The 19,195-nt window shown below is 33.5% G+C and overlaps 1 protein-coding gene across 2 annotated transcripts in view; it reads right to left on the reverse strand.

Moving 5' to 3' along the window:
- The window catches only part of LOC124356652 (1-phosphatidylinositol 4,5-bisphosphate phosphodiesterase classes I and II), a 352,296-nt gene that overhangs the window by 34,181 nt on the left and 298,920 nt on the right, over positions 1–19,195 (reverse strand). Inside the window, exons 4-5 of one of the 2 annotated variants that reach the window (XM_046807779.1) lie at positions 10,977–11,114; positions 4,718–4,851 (exon numbers count right to left, since the gene is read on the reverse strand). In XM_046807779.1, coding sequence (XP_046663735.1) covers positions 4,718–4,851; positions 10,977–11,114 — 272 coding nt within the window. Of the gene's footprint in view, positions 1–4,717; positions 4,852–10,976; positions 11,130–19,195 lie in introns of both variants that reach the window. The other variant, XM_046807778.1, reaches the window with a different exon arrangement.

Raw genomic sequence — 19,195 nt, forward strand, 5'->3', positions numbered from 1 at the left:
TGTGCTAACAACGGTAGAGAAAGCTTTTGGACGTGCGGGTGGGGCAAGCTTGTCATACACTGCATTACGTTTTCAGGAACAAAATTTCCACAAAAACTCGCCTAGTAATACTGTGATTCTTAGTGTTGTAAAAAAATTTGGAAGAACAGTAAGAGTTTTGAAAGGGCTTTTCAGGTCGTCCAACTAACGTATGTACAAATGAAAACCACGAAAGAGTGTTGCTGCAAGTGTTAACAGTCACCGAAAAGAAGTCTAATGCGAGCTTCTCTTAAACTGAATATTAGCAATACGTCAATGCGAAAAATGTTCAAAAACATTGGTGGTTTTCCCTACAGGATACAAACTGGACAACCTTTGAACTGTAGAAACAAACTAGCCAGAGTTCAGTACTTGTTCAGTACTGTGCTTCAATGTTAGCAATACGCTATGAAGAACCTGAGTTTCTGAGTGATGTATGGTTTACAGATGAATGTCATGTGCACCTTAATGGTTTTATAAACAAGCAGACAACACGTTTCCTTATACTTGAACGTCCTGACATTGTTGTAGAGAGGCCACAGCATAGTAAGCGTGTAACCTTTTGGTGCGCTGTGTGTGTCTGGGAGGGGTATAGTGGGACCATACTTTTTTGAAGACAACAATCGAGAGACTCTTACTGTAAATCAGCATCAATATAGGGCCATTCTTGATCGTTTTGTGAGAGACCTCAGATGTTGTCGTGCAAGAAACCTGCCGCTAAATTCACCGTGGTTCTAGCAAGATGGCGCAACCAGTCACACTCCTGTTAACAACATCGCTTTCCTCCAACAAACCTTTGGCTACCGTCTCATCTCCCTTGGAACAAACTTTCCTTACCCAGCCCTCTCCCCCGATCTTACAATACCGGACGCCTACGTCTGGGGAATGTTGAAAGAAAACATTTTCCGCGAGGACACACCATCTACCATCGTTCAACTCAAAACATAAACCATGTTTATTAGGAGAATGGAACGACCCCTGTTCATGAAAATAATGCAAAACCTACAAGAACTGTACGAGTGTTGCCTCAAACTGAACGGGGGTCATATTGAACATGTTAATACCCGAGTTTAACCGTTTTTCCTTCCTTTGACTTGTATTTATTGGTAAAATCTATATGTAATTTTACTGTGTTTACCATAATAAAATATTACCATGTCAGTACTGTTTATTTTTGCTAATACTGTATTTGTTAAACGTAACAATATTTTAGCGCGTGCACGGGAACATCAACACGATCTACAACAGCCTGGCTTCCAGCAGCTGTCACCCGTTACATTCTGCCGTAACACTTACTAGAGGCATTTTGCAGCAAGGCAGTCAGATTTTAATACTTTAGTCATCTGTAAAGCAATTGATAAAAAGGTTTAGTGAACTATTTCAAATTTCAAAATAGATTTATATCAATAACAACTGAATTCACTAATTCAATTAATGCACTTCGGATAATTCGTAACTTCGGATATCAGCATTCCAGATAAACGCGAATGTAGCACACTGTACTTTATTAAATTGAGTACAACGTCGAGGAAATATTAGAAATTAGGACCAAAAAAGGTGAAAAATTAAATTAATTTAATGTTTGTCTTTGACGGTGTTCCGTAGTTCAGTTTTAATAATTAGTTTTTTTTTATTACCTACTTTAATGTTTTTGAGTATGCAATGAGTTGGCGCACACCGTGGTTGTTATGATTCCTGGCGTGTGCACAACGCTCTGGTATGATATGTTTATTTTAAACTATATTTTAGTTAGGCTAGTTATTCACCTGAGGAAGAGATCAGATTCAGATATCGAAACGCACTGTTACTGTATGTCACTAATCAATGTTTATACGATGCGTTTCACTAATGAGGAAGGACAAACAGATAGATTCTGTCTCGCTCTCAACATCTCTGTCCTTTGGTGCTATGTTATGTTGCATAAAATTACTCAAAAACTACTTTTCCTGTTCTCTTTGTTTACAGCCTCTTCGTATTGATATGTAAATGTATGTTTATACGATGCGTTTTCACTAATGAGGAAGGACAATCAGATAGATTCTGTTTCTCTCACCATCTCTATTCTCAGACGCTATGTTATGTTGCTCAATCTTACTCTAAACTACTTTCCCTATTCTCTTTGTACACAGCCTCTCCTTATTAATATGTAAATATATGTTTATACGATCCGTTTTCACTAATGAGGAAGATCAGACAGATAGATTCTGTTTCGCTCTCAACATCTCTGTTCTCAGAAGCTATGTTATGTTGTTCAAACTTACTCTAAACTACTTTCCCTATTCTCTTTGTACACAGCCTCTCCTTATTAATATGTAAATATATGTTTATACGATCCGTTTTCACTAATGAGGAAGATCAGACAGATAGATTCTGTTTCGCTCTCACCATCTCTATTCTCAGACGCTATGTTATGTTGCTCAACCTTACTCTAAACTTCTTTCCCTATTCTCTTTGTATACAGCCTCTCCTTATTAATATGTAAATATATGTTTATACGATCCGTTTTCACTAATGAGGAAGATCAGACAGATAGATTCTGTTTCGCTCTCACCATCTCTATTCTCAGACGCTATGTTATGTTGCTCAACCTTACTCTAAACTTCTTTCCCTATTCTCTTTGTACACAGCCTCTCCTTATTAATATGTAAATATATGTTTATACGATCCGTTTTCACTAATGAGGAAGGTCAGACAGATAGATTCTGTTTCGCTCTCAACAGTTCTCAGCATGTTAGCTCAATTCTAAACCTTACTATAAACTTCTTTCCCTATTCTCTTTGTATACAGCCTCTCCTTATTAATATGTAAATATATGTTTATACGATCCGTTTTCACTAATGAGGAAGATCAGACAGATAGATTCTGTTTCGCTCTCAACATCTCTGTTCTCAGACGCTATGTTATGTTGTTCAAACTTATTCTAAACTACATTTCTTGTTCTCTTTGTATACCGCCTCTTCATGTTAATATGTAAATATATATTTATACGATTCGTGTTCATTCGAAGAAAGCCAGGTAGGGCGTAAAGTGAAGAAAGTTTATGTTTTTTCTCTCTCTTAGTCTGTTCTCAGACTCTATATTAAATGTTGCTTAATCTTCATATTAACATCATTCCACATTCTCTTCATTTAAAGCAACCCTTGTACTACTAGACTAATGCATGTTCATATTATCTGCTTTTACTAGTAGTTAAGGTTAGGCAGGGGTTATAGTTGAGAAAGTTTCAGTTTCTCTTTCACACTGTTTTCAGAGACGCTATCTTCAAATATACTCCTCCTTCCTTACTCACCTTACACACTGTTCTTTATCATCCTTCATTGTGACTCCATTTTATTTTATTCCCTGTCATTTAGAATATGCGGTTCCCATACTATCCTTTTACCAATAGTTTTTGTTCCTGAGTAATTTTTTTACTAGAAATTACATAATTCGTTACCATTATTTAATTTCTATTTTATCAACTAGTTTATTTAAGCCAGTTTATCACATCCCCATTCTACACGTATAAGGTAAAAATAAAATATCGAGTGTAAACTAATCTAATTACAAACCATAACGGGGTCTTTTCTAGTTTGTCCCCGCATTCTCTATTTTAATTTCTATAAGTTAGATTACGTTACTAGAGCTACAAATGTAATTTCTAAAGGTAATTGAGGTTAGGTTAAGCTAGGTTTTTGACAATAATTTGCAAAAACAATTGAAAAACGAGTTTATTAATTTGTACGAAAAAACACAAATTAGTAATGAAAGATGTTTAAAATAATATACTATTCTGGTGGCCACAACGCTTTAATGTCCTCCAGGATTTGTTCGAACAAATCTGTGTTTTGGTGGCGATGTTTCCACAGAAACTCACACAAGTATGAGTCTAGCAAGTAAGTTGCGACTTGTACCGCATTCGTTCCTATTACGCCGTTTTGCCGACGCCCAGAGCGATTCGATTCTCTGTGTGTGCTCCTGTTGTAGGATCAACAAAATTTTCAGAATGAGTTAGCGATGGGTTAGCGATGGGTTAGCGAATGGGTTAGTGAATCACGCGATGCTTGCCCGCTGCACAGCGCTTCGCGCTGCTTGCTCTTTTAGAAAAAAAATTAACTCGAGCTTGCAAAGTCCAAGCCCAGATCAAGCGGCGCCCTTTTATCACTGATAAGATAAGACGAGTGGAAAACGCACCTTATATAGGTAGGAGGTGGCCAAACTCGTGATTCGTCGGTTAAAAGTGACCAACCAGAGTTTCAGGATTTCCCGCTTTTCAATTGACAATAAATTAACCGCTTTAATAGCGATCTTTGTAAATGCGGGGACATATTAGAAAAGACCCCCATAACGCAATAACTTATCTTCTTTTGACTTACAAGTACAAGCTATTAAAAGTGTTTAGTGTTGCAAGTTAAACAAATCATAACTTAACTATTTCACCAGTACTATAATAGTTTGCACAATGCAACAATAATTTTATAGAATACGTGCAGTACATTCTCAGACTGGAAGTAAAATTTGTCCGATGTCAATTTATTATTCATGGATGAGAAGTATTATTTGTTTAGCTGAAAATGTTAGGCTGAGGCTAATAAAGATACTATATTACAACAAAAAATTACTCAAACTTAGCTGTGTCGGTCTCCACTTGATCTAAGCACGAGTGCAAGACATTCCACCGACTCTTCACGAACACTTTCCTCACACCCTGTATACTTACTTCTTTGTCGGTATCTTGCCAGTCTTGTCGAGCACCAGCAGCAGTTTGCTGTGAGCCTTCTGTAGGAACGTGATGGCCGGCGAGTTGAGCTGAGCGAGCGAGAACGCTAACTTCAGTAACGTGTCGGTCCACAGCTACAACACACAGTGCACTCTAGTGACCAAACAGAGGACTACTCTACACTACAGTGTGTGTGTCTGTGTATGCGCGTGTGTGTGTGAGTGTGTGTCCACGTACGTACGCTTACGGGACATCGCAAACCAAAACAAACCTCACTACGGCCACTACTCAAAAACAACAGACAATGTTCACGAGATTCAGTGAACATTTTTGTGAGTGAATTCTACATTTTATGGCTATGACAAAAAACAACTAGCCCCAAACCTATAAAAATACATTTTTTCAATGAAATTACAATATAGTTTTATCATCATTTCGAATTTCAAAAACATTTGCAAACATAGTAGATATTTGAAATTTATAATTTTCTTTATAACATTTTCCTATTTTTAGGTGGTTTAATTTTTACATAATTTGAGTTGAAGGCAGTGAATAGATGTATCTAAATAGCGCTATTCAGGTAAGTTTTTGACAACCAGTAAGCGTGAATTATGGTAAAGTAAAATGGAATAAACATTTTTAGCATTACGTTTAACATTAAAGTTAATGAACGTAATAAAAATACGGATAAACTATTATTATAAATATAATAATTATTATTATTAAATATTATTATAAAGTTATGATGGGCATAATTAAGAAAAATAATGTACACCACAAATTATAATAATAATTAATAATTATATTATATAATATTTATTATAGTTTAGATGGATATGATTTGTACTATTTCTACAATTTAACAACCAGTATGAAAATCTCTAAAATAATAAATGTACATAATACTAGGAAAATAATTTCTATTCAAGTCTAATTCAAACCAAACAAACTTACGTCTCATCACTTCTTACATATGAACAACTGGTTCAAAGCAAGTGACTTTTTATTCGACATGAAAAGGTTCACTATCATCACATGAAATCTACGTCCCTGATGTAATAAACACGTAACAACTATGTGAGAGGTTATCACAGGTGGCAGTCCCACCTGAAGACAGCATGTCTATTTTTATCGAATATCCACAGTAAGGTTTGCATTACCAGACATCTGGTGATGGATAAACACCACTGTTATCGCTACCAGTATCTTATACACGTGTACTTTCCTAACTTACATTTGACTTAGAATTCCAGGGTGATTTGTTAGAAGTAACTTAATAAAAAAAAGGTTTAAACCCGTTTAAAGATTAATCTTTAAAAATAAAACTCTATTCATGCATGACCGGTTTTACAACGGTACAAAGGAAAGTCTCTGTTAAATAAATATGCAATTTTGAAAAAATTGCCTGATTGTGCAAAAATACTTGCATATTGATTGGATTTGGCTGATCAAGTCAGATAAGAAAAATCCATATAGCCTTCAAAGCAAAAATGCAACTTCATTAGCAGAACACATGGATTTACAGTGTGACAACAATAATGCTTTTGTTGTAATATCTCACATTGATTTTTACCCTTTGATCTTCCTTCTACACTAGTAATAATTATCATCTGTAGTTTAATGTTTTATTTTAAAACCTGAGAGTTTTATGTTGTTATATTAATGTTGTGATGTTGTATTTGTTATAAATTAAAATATTTTAATGTAAACCCCATCGAGCGACATCTTATTTTAAAAACTCTTGTAAAATAAGAACTAGACCGAAAACCAGAGGTTTCTATCTTAATCAAGAACAAATTGGCAGCGGGCGTGCCAAAACATTAATTTAAAAACGCACAAAAAATCAATACTATTGAAAGAACGTTATTGAGCATTTATTTTACAATTACTAAATTACAAATTTCCCTGCTGTTAACAAAAGTATTATCTTTTAACGAAGATGGAATAAAGTAGCTATGGTAGGAAGGGTTGATTCGATTGAATTTTGAATTTAGCTCCAGTTTACTTTCCTTTTATTGCAGCATCTGGTATCTAACGCTTTCTCAGACTTGACTCTTGGAATCTGGAGTCATGTTCGTCTGAAGAGACACAAAAAATTCGACGATGAAGAAGCTCAAAATGAAACACTTACCTCGTTTCGACATCAGAGACACCTATAATTAGGTGAAGTGGTAGTCTCATTGTCTCATCAGGTACAATATCAGGTAAAATTATAATTCACCTATTTATAGATGTTTCGTTTTGAGCTTCTTCGTCGTCGAATTTCTTTGTATCACACAAACATGACTCCAGATTCCAAGAGTCAAGTCTGAGACAGCGTCAGACACCAGACGCTGCAATAAAAGGAAGGCAAACTGGAGCTAAACTCAAAATTCAATCGAAGATGCAATGTAGTACTAAATAAATCTGTAGTGGCAAATGCTGAAATGTGACATCTAAGATTAGTAATGAAAGACAAAATATTCACAAAGCTTTCGCAGCGGCGCAGCTGAGTCAGTGCTACAGGAAATACATTCAGAGATACATTCTGAACACTAAACCTCAACTACCTACACATTAATTACACTATGTACAGATTTAATTTTACAACCTATTACACGACTGCAAGACCACTTCTTTGAACAGAAACCTACCACATGAGTAGGAAATTTGCTTCAGCATTGCATGGATAGATTTGCTTGCTTACAAATTCATGTCATAGTCAAGAAGTTATTCTTGAATCTCTAAAAACAACGGAAGCAATTCACAACTCAAGGAGAGCTCATACATATCTGCAGGAAATACACACCTATATCCATTTTTCTGCAATATAAGTAAAGAAATGTTCATTATCAAAGTGAAAATTAAACCATTTCGCAGATAAAGGCACCAAAAGACAAAGAAATAATAATAATATTAAAAACCATAATAAAAATTCCATTATTAACAACAAATATAATAATAATAGAAAAGAATCAACCTACGTAAACCCCATGCTTCTGGGTTTTAGTAAGGAGTTTAACAGGTTGGATCCCTTCTTACTAGAAAAACTTAAGCTTTTGGGAGTATAACTTTCTGGAAACCAGGTACCAGCCAACCGGTCTCGGAAACTGGACTTGTTATTAGAAGTTCGAAAAGAACTATTTAGTTTAATAAAATCGTTTATAAAAATGGCCATATCATATACAAAGCCAAGACAATTATGATTTCAATAACGTTCCACAGGGATCAGTACTTGGATCTCTACATTTTATCACATCCACAAATTTATTTTCGAAACATAGCTAAAAGATTCCAGCCCAATACTAATGTATATGTAAGCAAGCCAACGGTACTTCTTAAAAATATATATTTTTTTTATAAAAAATATATATGTACATCATCCGCACTTTGTGTACGGAAGAAGGCTGTGGGGCAGCTGTGATTAAGTTAGGAAGGAGTGGGTTCATTTCAAAAAAGCTGTCAGAATAATTAAACTAAAGTATAATCACAGTGTCGTGCAAAGACGTATTCAGGGAGCTTGGATTGCTAATTTTGCCCTGCTTTTACATGTATGAGGTGGCCCATGTACTGTCACTTCAAGTTTGCTTTGATAACGAACAGGAATATACAAAACTAAAACCATAGAGTAATATATTGTACACATTACACGTATCATATCTAACACCTTACTCTATGCTAGTTGATATTATATCGATTAATACAGCTTGTTTTCAACTCCTCTTGGTACTGACTAATACACTGCAATTGTATATTGTTTACATGCAATACATTATTGTGATTATGGTAACAAATGTTTTGTAGAGTTAGTACTATACTGTTATTGCAAATTTAATTTTTAATCCTAAAAGAATTTAGTTTAAACCACGAAAAACTTTAAAAATTATGTATTCAAACAAGCGTTTTTTGTAAATTACATATAGAAGATTAATACTTTATATTGAGAAAAAAGGTAAAATACCACCTGTGTAAGATAGTACCAAACTATCTTTACAATAGTATTACAAATATGTTCAATTAACTAAATTCTCTTATTTATATATTTTTGTGGTCAATTTATATAAAAAAACACGATTAAATAAATACAATATTTAAAAACTTACTATGAGCTAACTAACATTATACATTGTACAAAGTTAACGAGAAACAAAATTGTTTAGAAAAAGTTAATGTAACAATAACTACTTATAAATTGCAAGTAAGAAAAAGTTGTGAATTTTTATTACTTATCTTGTATTTTTGTGGTCCAAAGTTTTAAGTTTAAATATTAAACTTTGCTTTATATTAATATTAAATGTTTAACTCAAGTTCTATTTTCTTTAATTTATTCAAATAATTACATCAAAAAGTTTAAAACACAAAAAATACTTTAAAAAATTATGTATTTTAACAAGCGCTATATGTAAATTACATATACAGTACCAGATTAAAACTTTATACTGAGAAACAAGATAATATAAAATAAAAAGGAGAAAAAGTTTAATATTAAGATTTGCTTCATTAATGTAATAATATAATGGCAATCAGCAAATGCAGTTAAATATCATTGTAAGAATACAATAAATACTAATAGAATAACGTAAACAAACTGATAATGTGATTAACTGTTAGCACAAAATCCATACTTTTACTCAACAGACAAAAACACAGGCGGGTTGCGTAATGCAAAGTGTTTTGCTTACGGGGTCTTGGTGGGAAATTTATATAACACAATTAGTGCACAAGTTTAAGAGCATTCTGCTGTCATACTGCTAAAAGCTTGCTTTGCTCCTTCAACTGTGATAAATCTGTGTTAATTCAGTTGTGTTGTGTTGTGTGTGTGGTCTACCAAAGCTGCAGGCAACAATTCCCTTCTCCTTCAACAGGTACCAAGTCTTAGATGAGCCAGAACTCTGGTACCATTAAAGATTTAAAGATTTACTTTTATTTTCAATAAAATCAACTTATGTTCTTGTTTAATGTACTTTTAAAATTGAAAAACTAGAAATATTTATGAGAAATAAAATAATTATTCTGATTTAAAGTACATTACACAAATCAAACACGCCTGTATGTTCAAAGCAAAATTTATATCTACACAACTATTTCCAAAGTATTGACTTTTTCCAAAAGTTAAATATCCAATCAATGTATACACTTTAAATTTGAATTAAATTGACAATTACTTTTATAGATATTTATTTAACATTCTAGAGCCGTTTCGTGCTCAAGGAACACATCACAGGATATCTGTTTCCTATCTACAATTTATCTACAGATATTACTAAAAGTTAAAAAATAACATGCCAATATTAATGTATCTACAAATTCCAAAATTAAATTACAGAATACATTAGGAAATCCCCAGAATAAACTATATGAAGAAGAAAAATCTGGAATCTATAAAATTAACTGTAACAATATTGTGATTTAAAATACATTGGCCAAAAGAAGAAAGTTAAAAAAAGAGAGTTAGGGAACATAGAGCATGTTTAAAATACAAACAAGAAGAAAGATCGGCCGTGACAAAACATGCACTTCAAACTGGACACTCTGCAAAATTATTAAAAGAAATCCAAAATAAAAAATTCCTCGATGCATATGAAACAATTTTTATAAAGAAGAACCAAAATAATCTAGTAAATAATGAACCTGAACCTTTTCCAAATTCACCGTCACTTTATTTGATCTAATTAAATATCACCTTAATTTTTTATACAAGACATAGACATACTTTCCTGTGATAGAATATACTATCTCCTTGTATTGTTAATTATATATATATATATATATATATATATATATATATATATATATATATTTATATTTAAGTACAAAATTGTTTATAATATTATTGTAACCACGTTTATTCAGTTATGTGGGTTTGATTATGTGTTCCTTGAGCACGAAAAGCCTCATAGAAATAAAAAGTATATTATTGGAGTGTTTGTTTTAATAAATATATTTAATGTTACAAAGAATTAAAAATATAAAGGAAACAGCTATTTTTTAGTTATTACTTTAATGAAGTTTTAACGAAGAGCTATTGCATATAATTTTGAGTAATATAGAACAAAAGCTTAAAATGGTTTAATTATGTAGTAAAGCCATTAATTACTTTTTAATTTACTGTCAATAGTATTGATGGAAATGCTAGGATTTAAAGGAATACTAATATTAGATTATCAACACAAGTTCTATTTTTTAAACGTTTTCAAATAATTAAAAACATCTCAATCATCATCACACTTGGAAAGGGAAATTTACTGTGTTGCCAAGACGGAAAACCATGTCAACGTACTTGTGCGATCTCCTTCTTCGTGCAGCAGAAGTTGAGGAAGGTGAGGTTGACGAAGTCGCTGCCACAACAGATAGTGACTGTCTTCTCCTCCAGGGTGTCCTGGGAGCCCATGGTGACGATCTGCCTCAGCCTGGGGTCCTGAAACAGACCCAACTGCTTCAAGTGTCAATCAACGCTCCCCCGCGGCTGGTGACCACTACGACCGACACAGATGGGCAGAGAAACGGGAAACAAGTGAAAGACAGAGGGTCAGGGCTGGGGCAGAGTTCTGGCCTGGTTTAGAATTGTATTTTTGTTTTACAGGTATATATACAAATATAAAACTCGCTAGAAAACTCTTGATAATACTATTTAAAGATTCTTTATTTGAAGTTTATTTTTGACGATTGAAGGATTGTGAAGGAAACAGGATTTTCCGGACATTTGCCATCGTTAAGTGAAATAAAAAATCAGTAACACTAAGTTTCGAGATCTGCAATCAGATCTCTTCTTCAGGTAAATGACTAACACATGTATTAGGTGTTATTATGTGTTAGGTTAGTTATTTACCTGAAGAAGAGATCAGATTGCAGATCTCGAAACGTAGTGTTACTGATTTTTTGTTTCATTTACCGTAGGCAAATGTCCGGAAAAAATCCTGTTTCCTTCATATTTAGAGATGTTTTAAAATTCTCTTTTAAGCCTCAGCTCTTGGCTATGCTGGCTTGTTTTGGGTCACTGTGGCTATTGTTCCTATCATGATTGGACCTCTCCGGAATTAGAACCCGTGATCTCTCGACGAAGTCCCGTGACATATCTGGACTTGTATACACATAACGTAGCTATGGTAGGAAGGGTTAATTTGATTGAATTATTAGTTTAGCTCCAGTTCACCTTCCTTTTATTGCAGCGTCTGGTATCTGACGCTTCTCAGACTTGATCCCTGGAATCTGAAGTCATGTTCGTTTAAAGAAATCCAAAGAAAGTCGAGAAAAAGCTCAAAACGAAACATTTACATCGTTTGGACCTCAGAAACACCTATAAATAGGTGGAATGTTAGTCTCATTGTCTCATCAGGTACACAATTGATTGCACTACGATGTGATAGACACGATCTCTAAACACGGTGGAGCAGCAAACAGGATTTTCCGGACATTTGCCATCGTTCAGTGAAACAATAAATCAGTAACACTACGTTTCGAGATCTGCAATCTGATCTCTTCTTCAGGTAAAGAACTAACCTAATACATAATATTACAAACTAAGTTAAAATAAACAAATCTTACCAAACGAATTCACTGAACGATGGCAAATGTCCGGAAAAATCCTGTTTCCTTCACAATCCTTCCATCGTCAAAAATAACCTTCAAACAAAGAATGGTGGAGCAACTGAGTTTTCTACACATAACGGAGCTATGGTAAAAAGGGTTAACTGAATTGAATCTTGTGTTTAGCTCCAGTTTAATGTAAATGTTTCGTTTTGAGCTTTTTTTTCGTCGACTTTCTTTGGATCTCTTTCTGACGAACATGACTTCAGATTCCAGGAGTCAAGTCTGAGACAGCGTCAAATACCAGATGCTGCAATAAAAGGAAGGGGAACTGGAGTTAAACTCAAAATTCAATGTATTACAGTACTGTTATTATGTTAGAGACAATAAATCGATTCTTCCGTAGTAACACTGAACTGAGACATATCACTTATGGAAATTTGAGAACGTTTTAAGTTCATTTTCAATACATAGTATCAATTAAAGTCCCTTTTTGTGTTTGTCTGTTTGTGCATCGATATTTTATAAACTGCTCAATGGAGTTTGATAAGTTATTCACTGTCGGCTTCGTTATGGACTAGGGCAGGTTCCTAGGTATGATACATCAATATTTTAATCATAGAAAGCAGAGAAAAGTTTTCATAATGCAAAATTTGATATTTTTGCGAATTTGGAAATATAATTATAATATTTACAAAATGTCATGTATAGTTCACACAAACAGCTGTTGGCACTTTCAGCTGAAGTTAACCAAAGTGGAAGAAACATTTACTTACATCTAGATTTTAGAATATTTTTAGTGTAATATATACAGTGCTTGATCATTAGTATAATGCACACTCCATAAACGAAGTTGCTATCCAAATTTTGCTACATATTGAACCAGTGATGAATTTAAACAATCTAATGCGTTGGAAATACTATTTACATGTTATTATAAAACATGCATTAATGAAAAAAGCAGTGAATTGCACATACTGTACTTGAAACTGGTTGCCTCCCTTGACATTGCGTATGATTTTTTTGCTTAAGGAAAACAAAGGGATGGCACACTCCTACCCTTATAGCGGCAGGAGAACACAAGTCACAGAAGTATATGCTTTTTGATTTAAGTAGTCTTCTTAAGCTTATGTACGCATATATTTTATTTACTTCGGATATACGTCTACTTTTGTTTGGAAAATATCACAGAGGTCCATCATATTACATCACAATTGCTTTCACTAAGTAGGCTACGTCCCACAATTTTGCAAATTGCGTGTGAAGCCACGGGTAACTGCTAGTTTTCAATACACTGCTATTTTATAAATATCTTCTAGTATCTTAAACGCCTTTTCTAACAACACAATTCTTAGCAAATATACAGTACGTTTTAGTGGTTCCGTACAATATCTTTTACTTCATGTGTTATTTTTTTATCGTTTTACATGAAACAACTGTTGTTTTTTTTAGTTTTACGCCAATTACTCATATTAACGAGATTTTTTTACATACAAACGAGTCATTAGGTAGGCTAGCTACTACTCAAACTTCACTCTTTTTTTTAATTGGTATTATCTTAAACATTCTATGCGTCATTGCTTATCAACAAAAAACGTTAAATCCCTGTTGGTCTCTCAAGATAATTAATTGTGTGGACTTGTGAATTTGACACTCGTTACGAACTAAGCCCCATAGATTAGACGTCATGGGTTCCAAAAGTAGCAACATCAAGAATACTCTTCAGGACACCGAGATTCCCTTGGGCACACGCGGTGTAAAAATTCCCATCGCGGAGAATTCTCGTTGTTTGCTGGAAGCTCTCGCCGTTAACAGGCTAGTAATCGGAAACCTCGTCACTCAGACAACGCGTTTCGTCTCAGTGAACGTCGGTCTCCAATGGAAGCATTCGGAAAACCTCAACTTTCAACGTGAGGCATTTCCAAGGTCAGGGAGATCATATCTGTGCACAGAAGAAGAGCTCAAGGTTTGAACCTCCAAGAAAGAAAGCATGAGGTTTGTGGTAGTCGTCGCCAAACGGATGAATTCATATGAAATGATTCAACGATGGTTGCTTGATCATTTGTATTGTTTTATATGATTTTACACTGAAAAGAAGATACAAAATTATTTTTAAACAATTTTATCTCTCACCGTACGCGTGGCGGCCATTTTCGTTCACGAGAATCCGGCGAATTTTGTCTTGGCAGATTTATTACTTAGCCTTACATTTATTATCTCTAGATTGGACTATGCTAAAGCTTTCAAACCAACACCATTCTGTTCAAAAAGATCTCTTCTGCAATATTTTTTATCTTCTTTATAGCTCTAAATGCAAAGTTTTGTTCCCAAAACAGCCTCCGAAGCTTGGTGTCAACAATTAGGAAATCTAACATTTTGGAAGCTTAAAAAACACAAAAGGGGTGATTTATCATAGTTCTAAACTTTTTCAGTTAGATGGCATTGCTTACAAACATAAAATAGCGTTTTAGCCTTAAAATACATTTCATTAATGTTTTATGAATTTTTTAATACAGAATTGTGAAAGCCCTATATCTCTGGTGAGACATGGTACAAAAATCAGATTTTTACAGAGCATGTACATAAATATGATACTGAAGTAGTGCAGGAATTTTAACTTTGATGTTTGCCTCAGAGCAAATGTTACGAATTTGGAAAAGTAACAAAGAAACGCCTTATCGCCAGTATTAACATAAAGTGAATTATTCAAATGAAGGTGGTATTGTGCCACGTTTTATAAATTACAGATGTGTTCTCGATGCATGGATAAATACAATGTATAATATGGTTAAATATAATTCCAAATTATAAAAAAACTGTTTGGCTTTTGTTCTAGTTCTTTGAAACATAGTTTGAGTCTACAACGATAGTAAAAAGCAATTCTTTATCAAGTATGAATCTTACGCTCCCCTTTGTAAAAATCCCTTCTACCGTTACACCATGCAATTGTCTTATACTCTATAAATACCAACAATATATATGGCAGGAAAGCTATAGGACAATTAGATGTACTAAAGTATTATCAATACGCGAGATCTGGGCTCTCCAAATAGGAGTGTTCCACGAACTTTTATCTGGACACCTTGATAAGTCCAAGCATTCCAAAGATCAGGTATATAAATTTGTAGAAATCACTTTCCCCCTACCTATTTCATTCTCATTTCATCCCGTGGGCCTCCAACTCAAACCCTTACTCATGTGGCAAAATGTTCTTAAGAAGCACTGGGATTTTAATGCATAAAGCCTGGAATATCGTGGTTTACAAAATACAATCCGAAAGTTGAATTAAAATCAGCATTAAGCAATTCAGCAGTTTGATACATTCGTAAGAAGAAATTGAATTTTCCTCGATTCTACTAATTAACGAGCTTCCTCTTTCGTTACATCGGATAATCACCTTAAATACTAATAATTTGTCATTGTTAACTTCTCTAATCTAAAATATTAAAACTGAGTTGTGCTTAAGCATCTCATTATTTAATGTTCATCTTTAGCACAACTGTCTAGAGTTGGCTTTCAAACTCGTCCCTTAAAAAAGAAGAAACATAATTAACATTTTTGTTTCATGATTGAAAAAGCTGGGTTTTGAAGGTAGGAAAGCCATTTTTTTACTTTTTAAATGAAAACTTATACGATCTGCCTATAACATTTCCCTTAAACAAGATAATAACCCAAGGTTGTTATTTGAACACAAAAGAAAACTGGTATTTTTCGCAGGCTCTTCTAGGCTAAATACCCCAAAATTAAAAGAACATTTCAAATACTGTTATGTAATTGCTGATTAAAACTTACTTTGCTAATTTTTGTTTTTTGTAGCTATTTTTTAAAGTAATAAATCACAGTTGACATTACTTTAACTACGTCAAGATTACACTTGATCTACTTCAACTAATAGTCAGAATTTCACAAAGAGTTGTGTTTCACTTCTCAAAAACTCTTAAGCGTTTTACAAGATTAAACGAGATTACGGTTTTTGGTAGTTGTATTTTTATTGGAAAGTAATAATTCTTTTCAGAATTGACATTATATTCCACTACGTGAAGTTCACACTTGTTTGCTTCAAACAACAATCATCAATCACAGAATTTTACAAAGAGTTGTGTTTCACTTTTCAAAAACTCTTAAGCGTTTTACAAGATTAAACGAGATTACGGTTTTTGGTAGTTGTATTTTTATTGGAAAGTAATAATTCTTTTCAGAATTGACATTACATCCTCTACGTGAAGTTCACACACCTGGTCTGCTTCAACTAACAATACAGAATTTTACTTGTATTCCCACTTCCCAAAAACTCTTAAGCGTCTTACAAAATTAAATAAAGATTACGGTTTTTTATAGTTGTATCTTTATTGGAAGGTAATAATTCTTTTCAGAATTGACATTAAATCCACTACGTGAAGTTCAAACCTGGTTTGCTTTAAATAATTTCACAGTACAGAATTCTACAATGAGTTGTGTTTCACTTCTCAAAAAACTCCTAAACGTCTTACAAAATTAAACGAGATTACGGTTTTTGGTAGTTGTATTTTTATTGAAAAGTAATAATTCTTTTCAGAATTGACATTACATCCACTACGTGAAGTTCACACCTGGTCTGCTTCACTAACAATACAGAATTTTACTTGTATTCCCACTTTCTCAAAAACTCTTAAGCGTCTTACAAAATTAAATGAGATTACGGTTTTTTATAGTTTGTATCTTTATTGGAAGGTAATAATTCTTTTCAGAATTGACATTACATCCACTACGTGAAGTTCACACCTGGTCTGCTTCAACTAACAATACAGAATTTTTACTTGTATTCCACTTCTCAAAAAACTCTTAAGCGTCTTACAAAATTAAATGAGATTACGGTTTTTTATAGTTGTATCTTTATTGGAAGGTAATAATTCTTTTCAGAATTGACATTTAAATCCACTACGTGAAGTTCAGACCTGGTTTGCTTTAAATAATTTCACAGTACAGAATTCTATAATGAGTTGTGTTTCACTTCTCAAAAACTCTAAGCGTCTTACAAGATTAAACGAGATTACGGTTTTTTGGTAGTTGTATTTTTTATTGGAAAATAATCGTTCTTTTCAGAATTGACATTACATCCACTACGTGAAGTTCACACCTGGTCTGCTTTCAACTAACAATACAGAATTTTTACTTGTATTCCACTTCTCAAAAACTCTTAAGCGTCTACAAAATTAAATGAGATTACGGTTTTTTATAGTTGTATCTTTATTGGAAGGTAATAATTCTTTTCAGAATTGATATTAAATCCACTAAAGTGAAGTTCAAACCTGGTTTGCTTTAAATAATTTCACAGTACAGAATTCTACAATGAGTTGTGTTTCACTTCTCAAAAACTCTTAAACGTTTTACAAAATTAAACGAGAATACGGGTTATGGTAGTTGTATTTTTATTGAAAAGTAATAATTCTTTTCAGAATTGACATTATATCCACTACGTGAAGTTCACACTTTGTTTGCTTCAACTAACAATACAGAATTTTACTTGTATTCCACTTCTCAAAAACTCTTAAGCGTCTTACAAAATTAAATGAGATTACGGTTTTTTATAGTTGTAATCTTTTATTGGAAAGGTAATAATTCTTTTCAGAATTGATATTAAATCCGCTAAGTGAAGTTCAAACCTGGTTTGCTTTAAATAATTTCACAGTACAGAATTCTACAATGAGTTGTGTTTCACTTCTCAAAAAACTCTTAAGCGTTTTACAAAATTAAACGAGAATACGGGTTATGGTAGTTGTATTTTTATTGAAAAGTAATAATTCTTTTCAGAATTGACATTATATCCACTACGTGAAGTTCACACTTTGTTTGCTTCAACTAATTTCACAGTCAGAATTCTACAATGAGTTGTGTTTCACTTCTCAAAAACTCTTAAGCGTTTTACAAAAATTAAACGAGAATACGGGTTATGGTAGTTGTATTTTTATTGAAAAGTAATAATTCTTTTCAGAATTGACATTAAATCCACTACGTGAAGTTCACACTTTGTTTGCTTCAAACAACAATCACAATCACAGAATTTTACAAAGAGTTGTGTTTCACTTCTAAAAATCTCTTAAGCGTCTTAAAAAGTTGAATGAATCACGTGATTTTTTATTGTACTCGGCTAAATGCATATTACAAATGTTCTTGTTTCTGATAATCTGTGTACTCCCGACAGCAAATGCATAACTACTCCGAACAGCTGATGGCTTATTCTGCCTGTAAATTACGCGCGTACGATTCAACTGACAGCTAATTAATTAAGTAGTTTATGGGCGACTGCATGACAACGCGCATTCACACGGACACGGCTCCGGTATGTGATGTCCGCACCGCAGTTACTTACGGCAAAAGTCACAGGACTCCTACATTACACGATGGAATGTGTGTTACAATTAACACGTGTAACACAACAGACACACGACGCTGCAGACATAACGGCCGTTGCGCTCATTACCTCAAACAATTCGGAGACACTAACTTGTGTTGTTCACATTCATTTCAGAGTTCTTTGACTGCCGGCCAAAACAGACTTGTCATGTCCTCTGACAGTGCCTTAATTACAGTGGCAATAATTTACAACAAAAAACTGTACCAAACTTCACTATATTTTTCTCCCTTCATTTTGTATTTTTCTTAAGTTTTTAAGTGTACATAATTGGCTACGGAAAATTAGTTATAATTAGGAAATCTATTTATTGCTCATTGTTTTGTGTTGAAACATGTCGATGTACGAATCACCGCAAATATGCTCCAATTTCTTCAACAATAATCGACATAAAGATCTACAAATAAGTGGCAAGTTCAAGCCACAGGGTCTATACAGTTTTCTACACATTCGTAATATGGCTGTAAGGTTTTAACTAAACTTGCTATTTACGATTTATGCTCCAAGTGTTATTAGAGTATAGTTCTTGACTGCTTTAAAGTCAAGAAGACTGACCTACAAAGGTAAAAATGCGTTTCTAA

This window comes from Homalodisca vitripennis, chromosome 3, assembly GCF_021130785.1.
Source record: "Homalodisca vitripennis isolate AUS2020 chromosome 3, UT_GWSS_2.1, whole genome shotgun sequence".
Lineage (NCBI taxonomy): Eukaryota > Metazoa > Arthropoda > Insecta > Hemiptera > Cicadellidae > Homalodisca > Homalodisca vitripennis.